At 43.6% G+C, this 23,743-nt stretch overlaps 2 protein-coding genes across 2 annotated transcripts in view; both read left to right on the top strand.

Annotated features, from left to right (window-relative positions):
* Positions 1–14,372, top strand: part of MTRR (5-methyltetrahydrofolate-homocysteine methyltransferase reductase) — a 122,968-nt gene extending 108,596 nt beyond the window's left edge. Inside the window, exons 13-15 of the mRNA XM_073632409.1 lie at positions 4,300–4,392; positions 8,571–8,753; positions 13,262–14,372. Of these exons, the coding sequence (XP_073488510.1) occupies positions 4,300–4,392; positions 8,571–8,753; positions 13,262–13,406 (421 nt within the window). The 3' untranslated portion in view covers positions 13,407–14,372. The remainder of the gene's footprint in view (positions 1–4,299; positions 4,393–8,570; positions 8,754–13,261) is intronic.
* The window catches only part of LOC141145590 (E3 ubiquitin-protein ligase TRIM39-like), a 278,243-nt gene that overhangs the window by 127,174 nt on the left and 127,326 nt on the right, over positions 1–23,743 (top strand). The window lies entirely within an intron of this gene.

Raw genomic sequence — 23,743 nt, 5'->3', positions numbered from 1 at the left:
TTTAGTAGTGGAACTAAGTATAAACATTGTAACAATTTGTCAAAGGAATGGACTTCGTGTGTAAATGAGGAAAGTTTAACCACTTGAACACCTTAAACCTTTTTCTGACATTTGGTGGTTTCAAGTTAAAATCATTTTTTTTGCTAGAAAATTACTTAGAACCCCCAAACATTATATATATATATATATATATATATATATATATATATATATATATATATATATATATATATATAATATTTTTTAGTAGAGACCCTAGAGAATAAAATGGTGGTTGTTGCAATATTTTATGTCACACTGTATTTGCGCAGCGGTCTTTCAAATGCAATTTTTTTGGAAAAAATTACTTTAATGAATTAAAAAAAAAAAAAAGAACTAACCAGTAAAGTTAGCCCAATTTTTTTTGTATAATGTGAAAGATTTTACGTCGCAAGAATCGTGATCTTTTTATTCTAAGCAAAAAAATCGTGATTCTCATTTTGGCCAGAATAGTGCAGCTCTACTTCTCTCCAACAAAACGCTTGCAGACTATCTCTCCTTAACACCTCCAGCACATCACTTGGTTGCACTTCCCGGACCAGCTAGCACTGATTTGCAGGCTGCACACTGGCCCAGCCAGGCCCAAAACAAATGCCCCTTTCAGGCAGGGACCTTGGGCCCCTTTGGTGTAGAAAAATATAGGTAGTCCCAGTGCTAGCTATCCACGTGGCTACTGAGCCCTCTACCATATCTTCAGGCCCTGCCAGCCCTCCTGGCTGCAGCTGCCTCTCTCCACTGCCCGTACCACCACAGTCCACTCCACTGGCTCTGCACCCATCCCAGACCGCAATCTCCTAGTACTCTCAGGCATGAATCCCCAGTCCTCTCCCGACTGCATGTCACTCACCAGCCCTGTAGGCTGCGACCTGTTGTTACTCCCTGGAGACTTTGCCTGCCAGTGCTCTCCTGCTGTCCTCTCCTTACTTTCCCGTGTCACCTGTCCAGGGCCCATCGGTCGTGAGAAGGGTCCTGTCTGCACCTGAGCTGTAGGCCCAAGGTCAAACCCCTCCAGACTGGGGAGCTCCCTCTAAGGCACTCTATCTCCAGCTTCCACACCGAACAACTCCTCACCCATCTGGGCTGACCCTGGGTATTTAAGGAGGCCTGCCCCCTGCCAATTCAAGTTGGAGATTGGTCAGGGCTCCTCGGAAAAACGCCAGGCAGCTCCTCCTCTACTCCCTTCTGCCCTTTCCGGAATATTCTAGAAGGCTCTGGAAAGAAGTGGGAGGTCTTGGGGATGCTGCCTGTGAGTCACCAGCTCTGCTCTGAGTCATTCCCAACCCAGATCAAAACACACCAAGCCTGTAAATGTGCCTATCCTAACAAAACCTAACCACTACTCTTCTAGCAAACTAGAGGGTGCTACATGCAGATTTTTGCTTAAAAATTGGTTAGTTTGCTTATATTCTACCTTCCTTGATTCATCTTTTACCCCATTTCATCAATATGCTAAAGAAATTTATGAAATGAAGCCTTAGTTTTCATTACATATTTTGTTTTAGACCCAGTGATGGCATGGCTTGGTCTCTGTGTTTCTCTATGCAGTGCAGGCAGGTCATGGTTGGTAGGAGGGGCCAGCAGGGTGCTGTACATTGCTTCCTGAACACATCACAGCACCCTGCCTCAGTACTCTCGAGAGCCATTAGTCCTGATGCAAGAAGTGGGATGAGTTATGCAAATATCAAAATATGTTAATGGGTGGGTGTCATTCTGGGGGAGTAGGTGTTCATTGGTATTTGCATACAGACTGCCCATATGTGATGCTGACCCTCCCTATTTAAAGGAACTGAAATACAATGAATGAAAGGTAGTAGGCCAGGGACAGTCAGGCTGGGGAGGAATCCATTGCTGGTAAGGGAACCCTACTGCGCATTCGCGAAGCGTGCTGAGCTTTCTAATTGGCCCAGCAGCGGAGGAAGGAGGAGGGGGGCTGAGCTTCACCGTCTCCGGAAGTGGGGAAGGGGACCTGTCAAAAACAGGTCCCCGTTCCCCCCTCCCCCTGAAAGGTGCCAAATGTGGTACCGGAGGGGGGGAGGAGACGAATAAGTGGAAGTTCCACTTTTGGGTGGAATTTCGCTTTAAGGTTGAATTTTTTTCCAAAAAAACGCTGGGCATATATCGTGCGGCATAAAAATTGCATTGACCACCATTTTATTCCCTAGGGTCTCTGCTAAAAAATAAAAAATAAATAAATAAAATTTGTGGGTTATAAGTCAACTTATAGCAAAAAATGCTGACTTTTTACTTGTAAACAATGTGTCAGAATCAGCCTGGTCTTCAAGTGGCTAGTATGTGTATGTATCCTTCCAAGCTAGGGACCTTAGCTCATAAGCTTCTTGGGGGCAGGGACTTATGTAAATGTACACCATAAAGGGCTGAATAAATTGTCAGAGTTGTATACACCAATCAGCCATAACATTCTAAACCACTGGCAGGTAAAGTGAATAACATTGATTATCTTGTGACCATGACATCTGGAAGTGATTGGGATATATTACACAGCAAGTGAACATGTTGTCCCTGAAATTGATGTGTTGAAAGCAGAAAAAATGGGCAAGTGTAAGGATTTGAGGGACTTTGACAAGGACCAAATGCTAATGTGGCAGCTCTTGTGAGATGTTCCCAGTTTGTAGTGGTCAGGAACAACCAAAAACGGGCCAATGAAGGAGAATCGGCCAACCGAAGACAGTCATTGGCCAACCAAGGCTCATTGGTGGAGGTGGGGAGGGCTCACTGATGGAGGTGGGGGGAAGTCTTATTGATGGAGGCGGGGAGGGAAGGCTCTTTGATGGAGGTGGGGGGAAGTCTTATTGATGGAGGCGGGGAGGGAAGGCTCATTGATGGAGGACTCATTGATGGAGGTGAGTGGGGGAGATCATTGATGGAGGTGAGTGGGGGGGGGGTTCATGGATGGGGAGGGAAGGCTCATTGATGGAGGTGGGGAAGGAAGGCTCATTGATGGAGGTGGGGAAGGAAGGCTCATTGATGGAGGTGGGGAAGGAAGTCTCATTGATGGAGGTGGGGAAGGAAGGCTCATTGATGGAGGTGGGGAAGGAAGGCTCATTAATGGAGGTGGGGAAGGAAGGCTCATTGATGGAGGTAGGAAAGGAAGGCTCATTGGTGGGTGGTGGGGAGGTGAGGCTCATTGGTGGAGATAGAGAGGGAAGGCTCATTGATGGAGGTGGGGGGGGGGCCTCATTGTGGGGGGGAAGGGGGAAGTCTCATTGATGGAGGTGGGGAGGGCTCATTGATGGAGGTGAGACTCATTGGTGGAGATGGGGAGGGAAGGCTCATTGATGGAGGGGGGAGGGCTCATTGATGGAGGTGGGGAAGGAAGGCTCATTGATGGAGGTAGGAAAGGAAGGCTCATTGGTGGGTGGTGGGGAGGTGAGGCTCATTGGTGGAGATAGGGAGGGAAGGCTCATTGATGGAGGTGGGGGGGCCTCATTGTGGGGGGAGGGGGAAGTCTCATTGGTGGAGGTGGGGAGGGCTCATTGATGGAGGTGAGACTCATTGGTGGAGATGGGGAGGGAGGGCTCATTGATGGAGGTGGGGAGTGAAGACCCCTTGGTTCTTCGAGGCAGAGAGGGAAGGCTTGATGATGGAGGTGGGGAGGCTCATTGATGGAGGTGGGGAGTGAAGGGTGGCCTGTGTAGTCCGATCCAATTGAAGAGCTACTGGAGCACAAGTTGCTGAAAAAGGGAATACTGGTTCTAATTGAAAGGTGTCGGAACACACAGAGCATCGCAGTTTGTTGTGTATGGGGCTGTGTAGCTGCAGACCGGTCAGGGTGCCCATGCTGACCCATGTCTACAGCCAAAAGCACCTACAATGGGCATGTGGTGGCCATAGTTTAAGGACCACAGTGAATTCAGCGTGTTGACTTGGCTTCCAAATTCTCCAGATCTCAATCCAATCAGCATCTGTGGGATGTTCTGGAAAAACAAGTCCGATCCATGGATTCCCCACCTCTACTACTGACAGCTTGGTGCCAGATACCACAGCGTACCTTCTGAGGTCTAGTGGAGTCCATGGTGGGTGGACCTAATATTATGACTGAGTGGTGTACGGTATATGCCTGTGAGAAATAAATCTTTCATATGTCTGTCAGTGGTTTAGAGAAAGTAAAAACACAACTGTTGGGGTCCAAAAAAAAAAATAAAATGTAGAAAAAGTTTTGTAGAATTGATCAGTCTGCCCTACAGCACACCATTTGTTTTCTGTTGATCCCATTTAATTTGTTCGATTGTCTTCACACAGAGAGAAACTTCGGCAGCAGAACGGGGATGGGCGGTTTGGAGAGTCCTGGCTGTTCTTTGGTTGTCGCAGTCATGAAAAAGATTATCTGTTTCGGTAAATTGTTGCAGCATTCATTTTCTTATGTTGATGACCGTCTGTTCAGTTTGTCCATTTTTTTTAATGACGCCTCTAAACTTCCTGCCCAATAGACTGCGTATAAAAGCTGTACTCTGGGGGGGTTTCCAGGACTAGCCTTGCAGTGGGGCTCCCCTGGCACTGCAAGGGTTATATTTTTTGCTAGAGTAGAGGGGTCCCCAGATTTCCTAAACAAAGGGTCAGCTTACTGCTCTTTAGACTTTAGGGGGGGGGGGGGCAGCGGGAGTAATCAGTGCCTCAAGCTTGGTGGTCAGTGGGAGTAAACAAATTACATGGTGCCTGTGGTCAGTAGGAAGAGGAATAGTGCCCCGTCATGGGTATTAGTGGGAGGAATAATGACCCATTGTTTGTGTCAGTGGAAGGAATTATACCCAGCTGTTGGTGTCATTGGGAGGATAAGTGCCCCATCATTGGTGTCAGTTGAAGGAATAGTACCCCATCTTTGGTGTCAGTGGGAGGAATAGGGCCCCATTGTTGGTGTCAGTGGAAGGAATAGGGCCCCACCATTGGTGTCAGTGGGATGACTAATGTCTCAGCTTTGATGTCATTGGAAGGAATAGTGCTCTATTGCTGGTGTCGGTGGAAGGAATTATGCCCCACTGTTGGTATTCGTGAAAGGAAGAGTGACCCATTATTGGTGTCAGTGGGAGGAATGATGTCTCATATCAGTGGGAGGAATGATGTTTCATATCAGTGGGAGGAATGGTGTCTCATAATCGGTGGGAGGAATGGTGTCTCACATTAGTGAGTGGAATGGTGTCTCATATCAGTGGGAGGAATGATGTCTCATATAAGTAGGAGAAATGGTGTCTCACATCAGCGGGAGGAATGGTGCCCCAAGAGCCGGATAAAGACAAGCAAGTGGCCACAGTTTGGAGACCACTGGTCTAGGATACCATTAAAGAGCCGTTTTACTTACCTTATTCCTAATTCCCCCTGCAGTCTGCACTCTCCTCTTCTCTACGATGCTCCAGGTTGTGGGTTTGGCCCTCGGTATCCTACAATACAGGACTGCTGGTTCTGCATTGTATGTGATGGGCAGAGCTGTGAAGAGAGGCAGCTACAGAGGATCTCCCAGAGTGCGTGTCTCAGTCCTGCAGCAATAGTCCTATGTTTTTGCACCCTGTGCCATAGAGGGGTATGGAGGAGAGTGAATCAAGCCTCAGTCACTCCTGGCTCAGAGCTACAACGCACGTTTTTGGGGGGGACCTCCATATTTAACTTTAACGTGCTATTATAACTAATTTTATTCTTCAATGCGGTGCAAGTTTCTTAAAGAGACAATGTCACGTTTTCCTTGCAGGGCAACGTGTCAGTGTTTCTGCAGAGAACCCCCCCCCCCCCGACCCAAACCTTTTATACTCCCCTTTGTTGGGCTTTATTGCAGCTCCTCTGCAGCCGGCACTTCTATGTGACCTTCTCTCCCGTGACAGTGCCTGAGCAGCCAATCGCTAAGCTAGAGCACTTGTCACATGACATGGCTACTGGCACCGCCTATGGGGGAGCAAGGTAGTGCGGGTATAGGGGGTAGGAGGGTTGGGTGGACCCTTTGCAGACACACTGTCACATTGCCCTGCATGGGAAAGATGACTTTTCTTCCTCAAGAAGCTGGCACGTCCATTATTAAGAGATTGTGCCCGCCACATTGAATAATAAACTTTATAATAAAACATATATGGTATGTATGAAGGCCGTCCAAGAAACGAGTGCTGTAGCTCTGAGCCGGGTGGAAATAGAAGGTGCTGTGTCGGACCATGCCTTTGTCAGGTTCAGGATTCTTATCATATTGCAGTTTTAGATGTAAGGAGGATGTAAAAGAAAGACCTTGACCTTTTAATGCAAGTTCTGCTTTGACTTAAAACGGACCTTCTATACCAGTGGTTCTCAACTCCTGTCCTCTGGACCCACTAACAGGCCAGGTTTGCAAGATAACTGAAATACATCACAGGTGATATCATTTGCTGCTCGGTAATTGCAGTATTCTAGGCTGCATCTCCCCAAGGAAAACCTTAAAATCTGTCCTGTTGGTGGCTCCTGAGGACTGGAGTTGAGAACCACTGTTCTATACAAATGTAATTTATGCTTCCCTGACAGCCCCTCCCCCTCCGTCCAAATAATTAAGCTGTAAATAGAACTTTTTTAATAAAGAGTTAACAAAAAAAATACCTTGGTTCTGACTTTCAGGAGGTACGGGTGACATCACCACACCTGTTGCACAAAACAAAGAAATTTTCAAGCTCAACTTACCAACCAGTCTGCGACCTTTGCTGCCATAGTGCTATGTGCTGGTTGTTCAGTGTGCCTTTAAGGAGGGCAGGGCCAGATTAACGTAGGGGCTATTGGAGCTGCAGTTCCAAGTCCCTAACTTAATATAGGCCCAGCAGGGTTGGACTGACCATTTGGGCACTGCCATTGCCCTACCGATGCTGTCCACTGCCAAAAACACAGCCCCAATTGCATTTTTAAAAAAAGAAATTGTAAAAAAAAATTATAAAAAAATGAAATTAAAAAAAAAAAACTGCTGACACCATCCACTGCCCTCCACTGCCCCCTCCCCCCCAAAAGCATTGTGTAAAAAAATAATAAAAAAGTAAAATTGTAAAAAAATAACATAAAAAAAAACACAAATAAGAATGTAAACAATAAAAGATTGCAACAAAAAAATTAAAAAATGTAAAAAAAAAGTATACAGAAAATTTGGGCTCATTCACACGGGTTCTCTTGCACATACAGTGTGAATGAGCAGTTTCTTAAAGAGGAGTTCCACACAAAAATGGAACTAACGCTTTTCGGAACCCTCCCCCCCTCCGGTGTCACATTTGGCACCTTTCAGGGGGAGGGGGGTGCAGATACCTGTCTAAGACAGGTATTTGCACCCACTTCCGGCATAGACTCCCACGGGAGTCTATGCTTCTTCCTGTCCCTCCGTGCTGTCTCCTGGGAAACACACAGGTCCCAGGAGATAGCGGGGACCAGTTACGATGCGCAGCGCAACTCGCGCATGCGCAGTAGGGAACCGGGAAGTGAAGCCGCAACGCTTCACTTCCTGATTCCCTCACCTAGGATGGCGGCGGCAGCTGCCGAGAAACGAGCGGGTTATCGGCGTCCCCTGCCGACATCGCTGGACCCCGGGACAGGTAAGTGGCCATTTATTAAAAGTCAGCAGCTGAAGTATTTGTAGCTGCTGGCTTTTAAGATTTTTTTTTTTGGCGGTTTAGGTGGACCCCCGCTTTAAAAATACCTAATTTGTTTTAATAAAAATTTGTTTATGTTTTCATTTTATTAGCCATTAAAACGGCCCTCCAAAATCCTCAGCACCAGGCCCATGATGCTCTTAATCCAGCCCTGAAGGAGGGGTGGGCTTCACCTGCCCTCTGCCTATCCGTTTAAAATGCATGTGCCCCCACTGTGGAGATTCTTAGAAGTTAGAGTTAGGGACTAGAGAAAATGGGGTGCCTTGACGGGGCTTTGTAACTTATGCATGTATTTGAAAATGTGTGTAGACTTGTTATAAAGGTTTGTGTTTTTTCACCTTAATGCATCCTATGCATTAAGGTGAAAAAACGCCTCACTGTCATGGGCCCCCCCAACCCCCCCCCATGATTTGGACAGGTCAATTTGGTTGGTCACTGGCTGGTTGGTAAGTCGAGCTTGGAAATTTCTTTGGTTTTTATTGGACATACATTGCCCTGCCAGTGCTCCTTGCTGCAAAGGCCAGTTATAGGTGGGGGCAGTGGCCACTTGTTTGTATTGACCTCACTGATGCCTCCAGGACAATTAGAATCCAGCAAGAATGAACTGCTGCAGTGGACTGAGGTGCATCCCCGTGGGATTTTCAGTGAACAGCTATCCCAGCAGGCAGTGGTAAGGCATAATGTCACACTTGCCTCCTGGAAGCCGGAACTGGAACTGAAGTTTTTTTTTTTTTTTTTTATTTATTATTATTTTTTTTAGAATATATTTCAATTTTTTTTACTTTTCTTTTCCTTTTCCTTTTTTTTTTTTTATTTTTACTGCCAATTTTGTTTGGGCAAAGAGGGGCTTTTCATTTGTCATGGAGGATTCGCTTAAAAAAAACACCGATGGTAAAGCAAGTGTCTGAGATATTTCAACATTTTTCTTTCCCTGTGGTTTAGGGAGGAACTGAGCGGTTTTGTTGAAAATGCCACTTTAACGCATCTAAAGGTCAGCTTCTCGAGGGAGGCGCCCAGCGGTACAGAGGAGAATCACCCGAAATACGTTCAGGACTATCTGAAGATTTATGCCAAAGAAATAGTTAAATTACTGACTGAATTAAATGGAAGCCTTTATGTGTGCGGGTGAGTACGCAGCGTGTTGCATTATGACAGTTCGTTAAAAAAAAAAAAAAAAATTGCGTGCACGTTCTAGATTAAAGTTAAAATCCTTTTTTTTTCTTTTTTTTTTTTTTAATAACAACATGCCTATACTTACCTGCTCTGTGAAATGGTTTTGCACAGCCCCGATCCTCTTCTCGGGTCCCCCAGCGAAGCTCCTGGCCCCTCCCCTCTTCTGAAGTCCCCCATAGCTGCTTGCTCCGGGGGGGCACTTGTGCTTGCTTGCTCCCAAGCTACCTCTGGCTCTCACTGGCTGTGATTGGACAGCAGCAGGAACCAATAGCTCCCGCTGCTGTACCTTAGCCAATGAGGGGGGGGGGGGGCACCACTCTAGGTGTGCCCGCGATCACAGCCAATCACATGTAAACAAGGAAGTGCCATTTATCAGCTCTCCTCACACTGACAGAGTGTGGGGTGAGGAGAGCCAATCAGCGACATCTCCGCACAGGGGAGACTTGTACAGGTAATCAGTGCTACCTTTCAGTGCGGCATATTAGTACCTCCTCATTAGTGCAGCCTATTAGTGCTCATCAGTGCCCGCATATTAGCGCCACCTATCAGTGCTCATCAGTGTGGCATATTAGTGCCTCCTCATCAGTGCAGCCGATTTGTGCCCATCGGTAAAGCCTATAAGTGCTCATCAGTGCCACATATTAGTGCCCCTTCATCAGTGCCGTATCTCAGTGCCTATCAGTGCAGCCTATTAGTGCTAATCAGTGCCACATACCCATGCCACCTAATCGGTGCCCATCAGTGCCAGCTCATCAGCGCACATCAGTGGAGGAGATACATTACATACTTACAAAATTTACTGATAGAAACTAAGAAAAACTTGTGTTTTTCTTTGCAAAATTTTCCGGCCTTTTTCATTTTGTTTGCAAAAAGTAAAAAAAAAACAGCAGTGATTAAAAACAACCAAAATAAAGCTCTATTTGTGTAAAAAAAAAAAAGTGATTAAAATGTTATATGGCTACAGTGTTACATGACCGCGCAATTGTCGTTCAAAGTGTGACAGAGCTGAAAATTGGCCTGGGCAGGAAGGGGGTGAAAGTGCCCGGTATTGAAGTGGTAAAGATGGATTCTCATTAGTAGCTAGTTGAAATACTTATGTGAATTTTTGTTTTTTTTTCTGTTCAGCCTGCTTTGTGATCCAGGAACCCCCCCCCCAGTGCTGCCACATAACAACAAAGAGGTGACACCACTATATCCTGATTCAGCTTCCCGTGTCACCTTTCCTCTCGCAATGTCACCTCAATGAGCTGGCAGGTAGCACAGTGAGATACTAGAGGAAGATATATAAATGTGTGTGTGTATATGTGTATATATACATATGTATATGTATGTATGTGTGTGTGTTATGCTGCCACTTGCAGGAGGAATTGGACACAGGCAAACAAACAGTGACCTACCCAGTGTAACCCCTACCACTCCCAGCATGCCTCAGTTTTTTTTACTAGTGTCCTACTAGATATAGGTAAGTATTCCTCTACAGGGTAGTTAGTATTGGACTTAGAATGGGGGTGGGAGCAATATCCTAATCTTATAATCGAAGATAAACATTTATTATTAAATAACCGCTTGCGGACCACCCGCTCGCAATGTACTGCAAATGTGTCCACTGTAGGCAGTGCGACTTACCCGTATGTCACTGCCTACTCCCGGGTTTTAAATATGCGCATGCGCACCCCCCCACCGGCACCTGCTGTGATTGCACACCACAGGAGTCTGTCAGCAAGTCCCGGGCTAATGATTCACGGCCAGGATCTGCTGATCAGCTGTGTCCAATCCCGGCCCAGAGCTCTGTGTTGACATTCTACACAGGGAATGATTTCTGTGTTTCTCATCCCTGCAAAGCAGCACACTTTACTTTAAAGTGATTGTAAAGGTTTGTTTTTTTTTTTGTTTTTTTTAAATAACAAACATTTAATGCTTACCTGCTCTGTGTAATAGTTTTGCACAGAGTGGCTCCGATCCTCCTTTTCTGGGGTCCCCCGGCGGTGCTCCTGGCTCCTCTTCTTAATCTTGTGCCCACTCGGAGAGACGCTTTCCATTGAGGCACCCGTGCGGGCGCGCTCCTGAGTCCAGCTGCGTCCAGCGACATAGACAGCAGGACTCGTGTCCCCCCCCGTCTCACTGGATTTGATTAACAGCAGCAGTAGCCAATGGCTCCTGCGGCTATAAATGTATCCAATGAGGACCCGAGACAGCAACTGAAGCTGCTGTGCTCGTCCCAGTCGCTGGAATGATCGGCTCAGGTAAGAAAAAAGGGGGGGGGGGTGCTGCAGCACAAGAAGCACAGCATAGAATGCTTTAGGGTGAAAAACCCTGAGGGTTTACAACTGCTTTAACCCTTTGATCGGCTCTAGATGGTAACCCCTTCCCAGCCAGGGTCATTAGTACAGGGACAGTGTATAGTATTATCACTGAGCACTATATTAATTAGGGTTGCACTGATACTACCCTATTTCCCCGAAAATAAGACCTAGCGTGATTGTCAGTGATGGTTGCAATATAAGCCCTACCCCCCAAATAAGCCCAACCCCGTTTCCCCGAAAATAAGCCCTACCCTGAAAATAAGACCTACAAGGACTTTAACTAGGGCTTATTTGGGGGGTAGGGCTTATATTGCAGCCATCACCGACAATCACGCTAGGTCTTATTTTCGGGGAAACAGGTAGTATCGGCATCGGTGCCAATACCCAGTATTTGCAGAAGTATCGGTACTCGTGCAAATGCACCGATACCTGAAACCAATACTTTCAGGCTCTGTTCTTTGAGCTGTCAGCGGGTCTCCCCTTTGTTAAAGAAGTCCGGTAATTGGAGCTGTCAAAAAAAGAAGCAGCCGGCAATGTTTATTACCAACATTGCTCAGCCCTGAAACACTAAAATAAAAGAAACATTGTTTCTTTTTGTATACTTCTGTTTCTTCATCTGCAGATCAAAGGGATGAACAAATGTTTAACCCCTTTATAACCCCCTAATTTACTCTAATCAGCCTTAAATAACTCCCTACTCCCCTCCATTTAATTATTATTTTCCTGCTTTTTTTTTTTTTTTTTTGTTCACGTCTATTTTATAAACGATGAACAATTAAAACTTTTTTTTTTTACTTTGTTAGTGAATATTTTTACACATATATATTAACATATATACTTACACATTTCACATTGAAAAAGTACTAAATTAAAAAAAAAATCAATTTATTTCTTTTGTAAATAACTTTTCAATGCTTTGTACCATTGCCGACAGCTGAAGTGAAAACAAAGCAGTATCGGTAGGTATCGGTAATTGGAATCGGCGAGTATTAAAAAAAAAAATTATAGGTACTCAGTGTAAAAAAAGGTATTGGTGCATCCCTAATATTAATGTCACTGGTGATGTCAGTGGCAGTCAGTCCCCCCCCCCCCCCCCCCCCCAGCGTCAGTTAGTATCAGATTTCCCGCTGCACTACCGCAGTCCCATTATAAGTCGCTGATCGCCGCCATTAGTAGTATAAAAAAAAATAATAATAATAATTCCGGCATATATCCCATAGTTTGTATGCGCTATAACTTTCATGGGAACCAATCGGTATACACTTTTATTGTGATTTTTTTTTTTTATCAAAAACATGTAGCAGAATACCTTTTGGCCAAAACTTATGATGAAATGTGATTTTTTTATATTGGATATGTTTTATAGCAGAAAGAGAAAAAAAAAATACGGTTGAGCTTTTTTTTTTTTTTTTCAAGATCTTCGGTCTTTTTTTCATTTATATCGCCAACAAAAGAAAGCTCTATTTATGTAAAAAAAAAAAAAATGATATAAATTTCATTTGGGTACATGGTTGCGTGACCGTGCAATTACCAGGTAAAGTAGTGCAGTGTTGAATAGCAAAAAAAGCCTGAAGGGGGGTAAATCTTCCGTAGCTGAAGTGGTTAAGGAAAAAGTATAGCTGATGTACAGTTTCCAGTCTTGATGTTTCAAGAAACCCCTGCTTAAATTTTTTTTTTTTAAATAATAGTTTACAGAAACAAAGTTCATATTGTAGTGCTAATGATTTTTTTTCACCAGGCTATGCAATCTACTTCCAGTCCCTGATATTTATTGGATGGAAATGGTAACCTATTACCTATCCCTAACGGGGACACAGACAGCTATAAAAAAAAACCCTAAAGGCACTTGCGTGCGCAAACACATATTCAATTTATAAGTAATACATTTATTATTATTTTTACGACAAAGTAGACTCTTTTTGGTGATATCATCTTGCGAAAATTATTTTTTTTATACAATCTATAGAAGAAAAAAAAAAACATAATAAATGTAATAAAAAAAAACATAATAAATGTAATTAAAAAAAAACAAACAAAAAAAAACACTTTTTGCCACCTTGAAAAACCTCAAATAAAATGATTGACAAGAAATATCTATAATATATTTATCTTTGTGACTAATAGATTATGATCATTTCTTTGTTTTTTATTTTTCAGAGATGCAAAAAATATGGCCAGAGATGTCAACGATACATTAATGAACATTATAAGTGCGGAGCTTTGTGTGGACAAATTAGAAGCGATGAAGACGCTGGCCTCGCTAAGAGATCAGAAGCGATATTTACAGGACGTTTGGTGCTGAGGGAGCCATTTACTGCCTTATTGTTACTGTTCTGTATGGGCCGTGCTGGCTTTGTGACATGTTGGAATATGCCACCTGTATTGGATATGGATCCTATTGTCAGGACGGTTCACTGCAAGCCTACCTCACTGGGTTCAAGGACTGTCCATTAAAGGCGAATTCACACTAAGGGGTGTATTTTTATAGGTATATAAAAAAAAAATTCACAGAGCTATTCATCCTTTGAAACTTTGTGTACATTTGAATGGGAGCAAAAACAAATGTTAGTTTATTTTCTCTCCAAGGTTAAATGTTGCATAATGGGGTCATTTAGGGAAATACCACATTATGGCCACTAGATGGTGCTGATGATTTTAGGAAGTAAATTACTTATTTACTATAATTGTCAGTTTCTGATATCAATCGATTTTTGCCCCCATTTGCACAGAACAGATGTACATGCAGTTTGAAATTACGAATAGCTCTGCACAATTTTATTATAAATACCCCCCCCCCCCCTCCCCCCAATAGTGCTCGTTACCCTAAAATGTTATATTTGACATATGTGTCCATGTGGATGATTCTAAATGTAATCTTATCTTTTCTTTTCATCGGACGGACTTCATAATCTTGCCAGTCACGTTTCTTCCTTGTAAAATGACAAACCTCAAAAATGGGATTTTAAAGGCAATTGTGAAAAAGAAAAAAGTATATAATAAAGAAAATTATATATATAAAGTAGAATTTATTGAAAAAAATACGAATCATAAAAACAGAGTTCTTATGGAAACAAACCACAAGAAAAAAAGAGAAAACGTGTACATGCATAGAAAGTATTCTATAATTATAGACAAAGGTGGTAGACTCCTACTACATACTAGGCATAAACCATCCAAGCGGGTAGCCTAGAAGGTGAGTAGTGGAAAAGTGCTGGAGTCTACCACCTTTGTCTATTACAGAATACTTTCTATGCATGTACACATGTTTTTTCTTTTGGTTTGTTTCCATAAGTATTCTGTTTTTATGATTCATGTTTTATTTCAATAAATTCTCATTTTTATATATATATAATTTTCTTAATTATATACTTTTTTCTTTTTCACAATTGCCTTTAAAATCCCATTTTTGAGGTTTGTCACTTTTCAGTGTTTAGAGGGATGATAGCAATGTACACGCCAACCTATGGAAGTCTATTCATTTCCTCGTTTCTTCCTTGAAATCTGCAGTGGTGTAGTGTGGGGGTGGGGGGCACAGTCATCCCATATCCGATCATGGTGTCGGCTATCTGGTACAGTGCTGATGCCACCGCCCCTCTTCTCCCCCCAGACTCCCTGCAGCGCTTTTAGCCAAGACTCCACCGATTCTAGTCCTGGCTCCTCTGCAGCTACTCGCTCTGTCTGGTCCACATGTAGGGAGGGGAGCCAGCTTCATCTGGCAGAGGGGGGAGGAGCAGGTGGCACACAGCTCACACCGAACACCCCACCGGTCTGATCCTGGCCCAGTTCTCAGAGAACTTGGGTGGTTTACGGGGGTGTGATCGGAGCACTGCTACTATCCCGAAGGGATTATCAAGCAGAATGCAGCACAAATACGGTACTGGAGGGAGTATGGAGAGGATCCTGATCCCCAGGGTGTAGAGCTGCATTGGATACCCCCAACACTGAGGTGAGTCCCCATTACCCACCTGCACTGCTGATTGCCATCTTCCCCCCTTCCTCTCTCTCTCTCTCTCTCTCTCTCTCTCTCTCTCTCTCTCTCTCTCTCTCTCTCTCTCTCTCTCTCTCTCTCTCTCCCTCTCTCTCCCCTTCTTCTCTCTCCCCCTTCCTCTCTCTCCCTCTCCCTTTCTCCCACTCCCTCTCTTCCTCTCTCCCCCCTCTCTCTCTCTCTCTCTCTCTCTCTCTCTCTCTCTCCCTCTCTCTCTCTTTCTCTCTCCCCGCCTCTCTCTCTCTCTCTGCCTCTCTCTCTGTCTCTCTCTCTTTCTCCGCCTCTCTCTCTCTCTCTCTCCGCCTCTCTCTCTCTCCCCGCCTCTCTCTCTCTCTCTCTCTCTCCGCCTCTCTCTCTCTCCCCGCCTCTCTCTCTCTCTGTGTCTCTCTCTCTGCCTCTCTCTCTCTGCCTCTCTCTCTTTCTCCGCCTCTCTCTCTCTCTCTCCCCGCCTCTCTCTCTCTCTCTTTCTCCGCCTCTCTCTCTCTCTCTCCCCGCCTCTCTCTCTCTCTCTCTGTGTCTCTCTCTCTGCCTCTCTCTGTGTCTCTCTCTCTTTCTCCGCCTCTCTCTCTCTCTCTCTCTCTCTCTCTCTCTCTCTCCGCCCCTCTCTCTCTCTGCCCCTCTCTCTCTCTCTCTCTCTCTCTCTCTCTCTGTCTCTCTCTCTGTCTCTCTCTCTCTCTGCCTCTCTCTGTCTGTCTCTCTCTGTCTGTCTCTCTCTGTCTGTCTCTCTGTCTCTCTCTCCCCCTCTCCCTCTCCCTCCCTCCCTCCCTTAAAAGTCCACAGGTTAGGACTTTTTCTTGCCTTGCCCTGGACGCTGCCAACCCATGCTACGCCACTGGCAATACGACCCTGCCATGCACCAGCTCGTAGCTTCTATAGTTGGCTTACTCTTCTTCTCTCATGTGACCACCAAACAGACGTCCAAAAAAGAAAATCTATTTTTAAATAAAATAAACATTTATTAGATTTTACTTACCTGCTTGGTGCAATGGGATTTTATAGAGGGCAGTCCGGATCCTCCTCTTCTGGAGTCCCCCACTGGCATTCTCCACTCCTTCATCAGCATAAGGAACATAAGTGCCAAAAAAAAATTTGAATTTGCAAAAATGTATTTAAAGTGATTGTAAAGGCCAAAAGTATTTTTTAATCAAAATAATAAACATGCTTGCCTGCTCTGTGCAAAGGTATTATATGGAGCGGTCCAGATCCCCCTCTTCTGGAGTCCCCTGCTCTCTTCTCCTCCAAGTGCCCCCTCAACAAGCCAAGGTGTGGGCGCCCGGCTGTGGCTTCTCAGCCTGGCATGCACTGCACAATACACGAGCCACGCTGCGCGCTGTGAATGGCCGGGCAATCTTCTGGGACCTTTGACATGTCCCAGAAGATTGCAGGGAGGGGGGAGAGGTGAACTTCCAGCGCAACGGAACCCCGAGAGGAAGTGGGATGCCTTTAAAAAAAAAGGTATCCGCTCCCCGCCGCCCCCAAAAAATTACATGCCAAAAGTGGCATATCGGGGTCACAATCACTTAAAGCGGAAGTTCCATCTTTGGGTGGAACTCCACTTTAAGGTAAAAAAAAATATCCTTTAGAACCACTTTAAAGTGGCTGTAAGTCCGAACTGAATCAATACTGTACTTTATATTTTCATTTTATTGTACTGTTTTTAATTTTAATTTTTTTTTCCTTTTACCATGTCTGTCTTTACCCCGTGTTTTTAACCTTTGAAAAAAATGTGTTTAGAGTCCTAAAATGCTGCTAAAACTGAGTTGGGTTCTTAAGAGTTTTAAATAAAGTCCTTCTACCAAACCATTGAAGTGCACTTGTGCCCAGGATTTTTATTTTTTATTTTTAATAGTTTATAAACAAGCAGTTATTAGACCGTCACAAATTCACCAAACATGCATGACCATCTAATATCCCTAATGGAATACATCACCTTGGTTGGGATTGCAGGGACAGCTGTGACCATGAAAACGTTCATTCCAAATGATTGAAGATGTTGAAGAGTGTGTGTGTATACAACCCCATAAAAGTTGGGGCACTGTATAAAATCGACATTAAAAACAGAATGCAGTGATCTGTAAATCTCATACACCCGTATTTTATTCATAGAAAATATATCAAAACATATCAAATGTTTAACCACTTCAGCCCCGGAAGATTTGGCTGCTCAATGACCAGGCCATTTTTTGCGATACGGCACTGCGTTGCTTTAACTGACTATTGCGCGGTCGTGCGGCACTGTACCCAAACAAAATTGACGTCCTTTTTTTCCTACAAAATAGAGCTTTCTTTTGGTGGTATTTGATAATCTCTGCGGTTTTTATTTTTTGCGCTATAAACAAAAAAAGAGCGACAATTTTGAAAAAAAAAAAAAAAACAATATTTTCTACTTTTTGCTATAATAAATATCCCCATTTTTTTTTCATAAAAAAGCTAATTTTTTCCTCAGTTTAGATCAATATGTATTCTTCTACATATTTTTGGTAGTAAAAATCGCAATAAGCGTATATTGATTGGTTTGCACAAAAGTTATAGCATTTACACAATAGGAGAAAGATTTATGGCATTTTTATTATTTTTTTCTTTTTACTAGTAATGGCTGTGATCTGCGATTTTTAGCAGGACTGCGACATTAAGGCGGACAGATCAGACACTTGACTCATTTTTGGGACCATTGGCATTTATACAGTGATCAGTGCTATAAAAATGCACAGATTACTGTGTAAATGTCACTGGCAGGGAAGGGGTTAACACTAGGGGGCGATCAAGGGGTTAAATGTATTACCTAGGGAGTGATTCTAACTGGGGGAAATGGGACTGCCTGGGTGAGGGGAGCGATCTATTGTTCATACTTGGTATGAACAATAGATAACTCTCCTCACCCCTGACAGGACGGAGACCTGTCTGTTTACATTGACAGATCTCCATTCTGTCTCTGTGTGGAGCGATCGCGGGTGCCCGGCGGTCATTGCTACCAGCGGGCATGTGCATCGGCTTCCGGCGTGGCGCCGCACTCCCCCTAGTGGTCAAAAGGCAAGCCGGCGTATAGCTACGCTGGCTCACCCAGGGGGGCCAACCTGCCACAGTATAACTGCGGCGGCTGGTCGGGAAGGGCTTAAACTGAGAAAATGAACTATTTTAAGAAAAAAAAAGTCATTTTGAAATTGGCAGCAACACGTCTCAAAAAAGTTGGGGGTGGGGCCATGTTTAGCACAGTGAATAATCAATAAATTTGCATAGGTGTTAAATCATATATAAATCAAATAGTCCATAAGTGAATATTCGTGACTGTAGTGCAAATCAATCAAGTGAATAAGATGCGTGAATAATCTATACAGTGATACATCAAAAGTGTAAAGTGCGTTGGTAGTAGATCTCGTGACTTTCGTGGTGTTGGATACCCACTAGGGGCTCCCAGAACTCTCACCTTGTTGACATCAAAATAATGCCTTTATGTATCCATTCAGAACTGTACTTGTTCCAATCCAATCGGTGTAGTCATTCTGGTGCGTCTATGGGGAGATGGCGTTCTCTCCGGTGAATGGACTCCACATATGGGGCGTAATCAAAAAGGAGGATACTCCAATAGGGTGATATCGTTAAAGCCGAAGATTTTATTTAAAATTATCTGCTTACATAGAGGTAGCGTTGAAACAGCAATTCAAACAGTGTGTTTACAATCCCCGCTACGTCACTTCCGGTCCGCGCTGTTGTGTATCCAGTTACGTCCTACGCGTTACGTCATATCACATGGCTTCCTCAGGTAGGACGTAACCGGATACACAACAGCGCGGACCGGAAGTGACGTAGCGGGGATTGTAAACACACTGTTTGAATTGCTGTTTCAACGCTACCTCTATGTAAGCAGATAATTTTAAATAAAATCTTCGGCTTTAACGATATCTCCCTATTGGTGTATCCTCCTTTTTGATTACACCCCATATGTGGAGTCCATTCACCGGAGAAAACGGCATCTCCCCATAGACGCACCAGAACGACTACACCGATTGGATTGGAACAAGTACAGTCCTGAATGGATACATAAAGGCATTATTTTGATGTCAACAAGGTGAGAGTTCTGGGAGCCCCTAGTGGGTATCCAACACCACGAAAGTCACGAGATCTACTATCAATGCACTTTACACTTTTGATGTATCACTGTATAGATTATTCACGCATCTTATTCACTTGATTGATTTGCACTACAGTCACGAATATTCACTTATGGACTATTTGATTTATATATGATTTAACACCTATGCAAATTTATTGATTATTTATTGTTTATTCTGTTTTGCGCAAAATCACAGGCACAATTACTGATTGTGGTATTTTCAGATTTCAGTTAGTGAGTGGTGTTCACTTTTTTGATTTTGCAGCATTTCACATAGCATTCACTTTAGTAGCGCAGAAGTTCATCTTAGGATATTTTTTACATGTTTAGCACAGCCTAGCATCCTCTCTTCTTTTACCAACACTCTGTAAACATCTGGGAACTGAGGAGACCGGTTGCTGGAGTTTTGGGAGAGGAATGTTGTCCCAGTCTTGCCTGATATAGGATTCTAACTGCTCAACAGTCCTGGGTCATCTTGTCGTAATTTTTGTTTCATATATTTCCAATTAGTGAAAGGTCTGGACTGCAGGCAGGCCAGTGAAGCCCCCAGACTCTTCTTCTAGGAAGCCATACTGTTGTCATAGATGCAGTATTCGGTTTTGCATTGTCCTGCTGAAATATCCAAGGCCTTCTCTGAAAAAGATGTCTGGATGGAAGCATCTGCTGCTCTAAACCTGGATCTATCTTTCAGCATTGATGGTGCCTTTTCAGATGTACAAGCTGCCCATTCCATACACACTAATGCCCCCCTCCCCCATACCATTAGAGATGCCGGCTTTTAAACTGAGCTCTGATAACAAGCCAGAAGTTCCCTCTCCTCTTTAGTCCAGAGGAATGCGGCACTCGGGTTGGCCAAAAAAGAATGTCAAATTTCGATTCGTCTGACCACAGAACAATTTTCCACTTTGCAACAGACCATTTTACATGAGCTTTGGTCCAGAGCAGACGGCAGTGTTTTTAGATCATGTTCAGATATGGCTTCTTTTTTGCATGATAGAACTTTAGCTTGTATTTCTGGATGGCACGGTGAGCTGTATTCACAGACAGTGATCTCTGGAAGTATTCCTGAGCTCATGCAGTGATGTCCATCACACATTAATGCATGTTTATTATGCAGTGCCATCTGAGGGCCTGAAGATCACCGCCATCCAATATTGTGTTTCAGCCTTGTCCCTTCCGCACACAGATTTCTCCAGATTCTCAGAATTGTCTGATGATATTATGTACTGTAGATGATGATATATTTAAAGTCTTAGCGAGTTTACATTGGGGAACACTGCTGAAACTGTGCAAACATTTTTAGACACAGCTTTTAATAGATTGGTGAACCTCTACCCATCTTTACTTCTGAGACACTCTGACTGGTTAGGTTGCCAATTAACCTAATTCATTCCAAAATGTTCTTCCAGCTCTTCCTTGTTAGTACCACTTACTTTGCCAGCTTTTTGTTGCCCTGTCCCAAATTTTCTAAGACGTGTTGTTGCCATCAATTTCAAAATCACCTTATTTTTTTTTCTTAACCACTTTAAGACCAGCCTCGTTTTGGATTTTAGGTGTTTACATGTTTAAAACAGGTTTTTCTGCTAGAAAGTTACTTAGAACCCCCAAACATTATATATGGTTTTTCTTCTAACACCCTAGAGAATACAATGGCGGTCATTGCAATACTTTTTTTTGCACCGTATTTGCGCAGCGGTCTTATAAGCGCACTTTTTTTGGAAAAAATTCACTTTTTTGAATAAAAAAATAAAACAACAGTAAAGTTATCCCAATTTTTCTTTATATTGTGAAATATAATGTTACGCCAAGTAAATTGATACCCAACATGTCATGCTTGAAAATTGCGCCCGCTCGTGGAATGGCGTCAAACTTTTACCCTCAAAAATCTCCATAGGCGACGTTTAAAAAATTCTACAGGTTGCATATTTTGTGCTACAGAGGAGGTCTAGGGCTAGAATTATTGCTCTCGCTCTACCGGTCGCGGCGATACCTCACATGTGTGGTTTGACCACCGTTTTCATATGCAGGCGCTACTCGCGTATGCGTTCGCTTCTGCGCGCGAGCTCGTCGGGACAGGGGAGTTTTAAAAATTTTTTTTTTTTTAATTTATTTTACAATATTTTATTTATTTTTACACTGTTTAAAAAAAAAAAAATTGTGTCACTTTTATTTCTATTACAAGGAATGTAAACATCCCTTGTAATAGAAAAAAGCATGGCAGGACCTCTTAAATATGAGATCTGGGGTCAAAAAGACTTCACATCTCATATTTACACTAAAATGCAATAAAAAAAAAAAAAAAAAAAAAAAGTCATTTAGAAAAATGACATTTGAAAAAATATGCCTTTAAGAGGCGTGGACGGAAGTGACGTTTTGACGTCGCTTCCGCCCAGCAGTGTCATGGAGACGAGTGAGCGCCATCTTGGCCTCACTCGTCTCCAGACACACCACGGCACAGGACGCGATCGCCTCCGCCGCTACCGACTGCTCCGGTAAGCGGCGGAGGGCACCGGATCGCAGCGGGAGGGGGGGGCCCCCTCCCGCCACCGATAAAAGTGATCTTGCGGCGAATCCGCCGCAGGGACCACTTTTATCTGAAAGCCGGCCGGCGCACGAAAACGGGGATACCGGGGTTATGGCAGCTAGCTGCTGCCATAACAATGATATACCCCTTCAAACTTAGGACGTACATCGTCGTGCGGCGGTCGGGAAGTAGTTAAAATGGTCCATTTTCTCAGTTTAAACATTGGATATGTTTTCTATTTTCTATGGTGAATAAAATCCGGGTTTATGAGATTTGCAGATCATTCCATTCTGTTTTCATGTAGATTTGATTACACAGCACCCCAATTTTTTTTTTTTTTTTAGAATTGGGGTTGTCCTCTCTGATTGTTGTGGGGGGTGCAGTGTTTTCCAGCAGCTTGGATACTTTGATAAAAGGGGGGGGTTTGGAGGGAAGGGGTGATGATTTCCTTTTACTATATCTCAGCACACACATGAAACATCTTCTGATATTTACAGCTAAACGCTGTGGTAGTAGAGGAGTACAAAGTACAGACAAGTACTGTGCAGAAGGGCGCCAGGGCTGGATAAGTCTTATGAGCTGACACTCGCACATCTATCACACCTTCTTTTATGATTTTCAGAATAAATGGGGAATAACACACCTTAAGTCCTGCCTATTTTTTTTAAAGAGCAGCCCCTGAGTGGCTGGACACCCCCTAAGGTCTGACTGTCATCCTGTCCATTGTCCCGGGTCCTCCTGTTCTACGTTACCTGTTGCAAGTTAAATGACCAAGGAATTGTTTTCTTTTGACTACCTTTATTCTATGAGACTTTGAAGATGTGCTTTACTCATCTGAGAGAATAGATATGATTATACATCATCCCTGTCTGTTATACTAACATTATTCCTTCTTCTCCTCCATTTCTCCATTACAAATTTGCCGCTGGCTGTAGCTCAGGAGCTCCAGCTACATTTCCACCCATTGCTTTCTAGTTGCTAGTGTTTTGGTACTTGGGGTCCCCCCAACAAAGCCCCGCTGTACTTCACCTGGGGTTCCATTGGCGATCACTCCCTAATGTCCCACCCGCTTCCTCGGTGCAGACTCCTCGGCCTGTTGGTATCTTATGCACTGCTAGAGATTCCTCAAAGGCTTTACTGGACATAGTATCGGTTGCTCTCACCAGTTGTATTTTGTTATGGGTCTAAGGCCCCTATCTGCACCCTTCCTGGTTTTTGGATGGGTGCTTGATATGGGCAGGGTATGCACCTCAGTGCTAGTTGGGGTTTTGGTTTGTGTTTCTATGTTTGTCTTTAAATTAAGTTGCTGGCTTTCACAGAATTTTGCTGTTCATGAGATATCTTTTCAGGTCCCTTCCAATCTTGCTTTTATACATTTTACTGTGCTCTAACCATGGCTACACATGGGGGATCATTTACTAAACCCTGGAGAGTGCAGAATCTGCTGCAGCTGTGCATGGCAGCCAATCAGCTTCTAACTTTACCTTCATCAATAAAACTTTGACGATAAAACCTGGAAGAAATTTCCCCGTTGCTAGCTGAATTCCGGGAACATAACACCGGGTCCTCCTCTCCCGAAATTACTTGGGATGCCATTAAGGTTTACACCAGAGGGCAATACATATTCTCCATTACTGCTATCAAAAAAGTATCAAAAGAGTATATTTTGCGCTAACCATATGTAAAAAAACAACAAAACGGTGCAGCTGCTCGTGTAAGTCAAAAATACAAAAAGGACCCAAACAAAGTAACAAAAAAATACAAGCGCGCCACCAATAACTATGTATCTGAATACAATGTATACAACTACATTTCCGTGATTCACCACTATTCTCGTGAGGAAATGTTTTAAAAAAATAGATACATTTTTCAATATAGCTGAAATATCTTGTTTATATGTCATAAATAAGGAGCAACTAATTTACTCCATTTACTTTTACTTATACCAATGGGTTAAACGAATAACTATTCAAATGGTGAACTATAAATAAAAAGTTACCAAGTGCCTATTAAAACTGG

Source organism: Aquarana catesbeiana, linkage group LG05 (genome assembly GCF_042186555.1).
Source record: "Aquarana catesbeiana isolate 2022-GZ linkage group LG05, ASM4218655v1, whole genome shotgun sequence".
Lineage (NCBI taxonomy): Eukaryota > Metazoa > Chordata > Amphibia > Anura > Ranidae > Aquarana > Aquarana catesbeiana.
The sequence above is the reverse complement of the archived record's forward strand: the minus strand, read 5'-3'. Positions and strand labels throughout refer to the sequence as shown.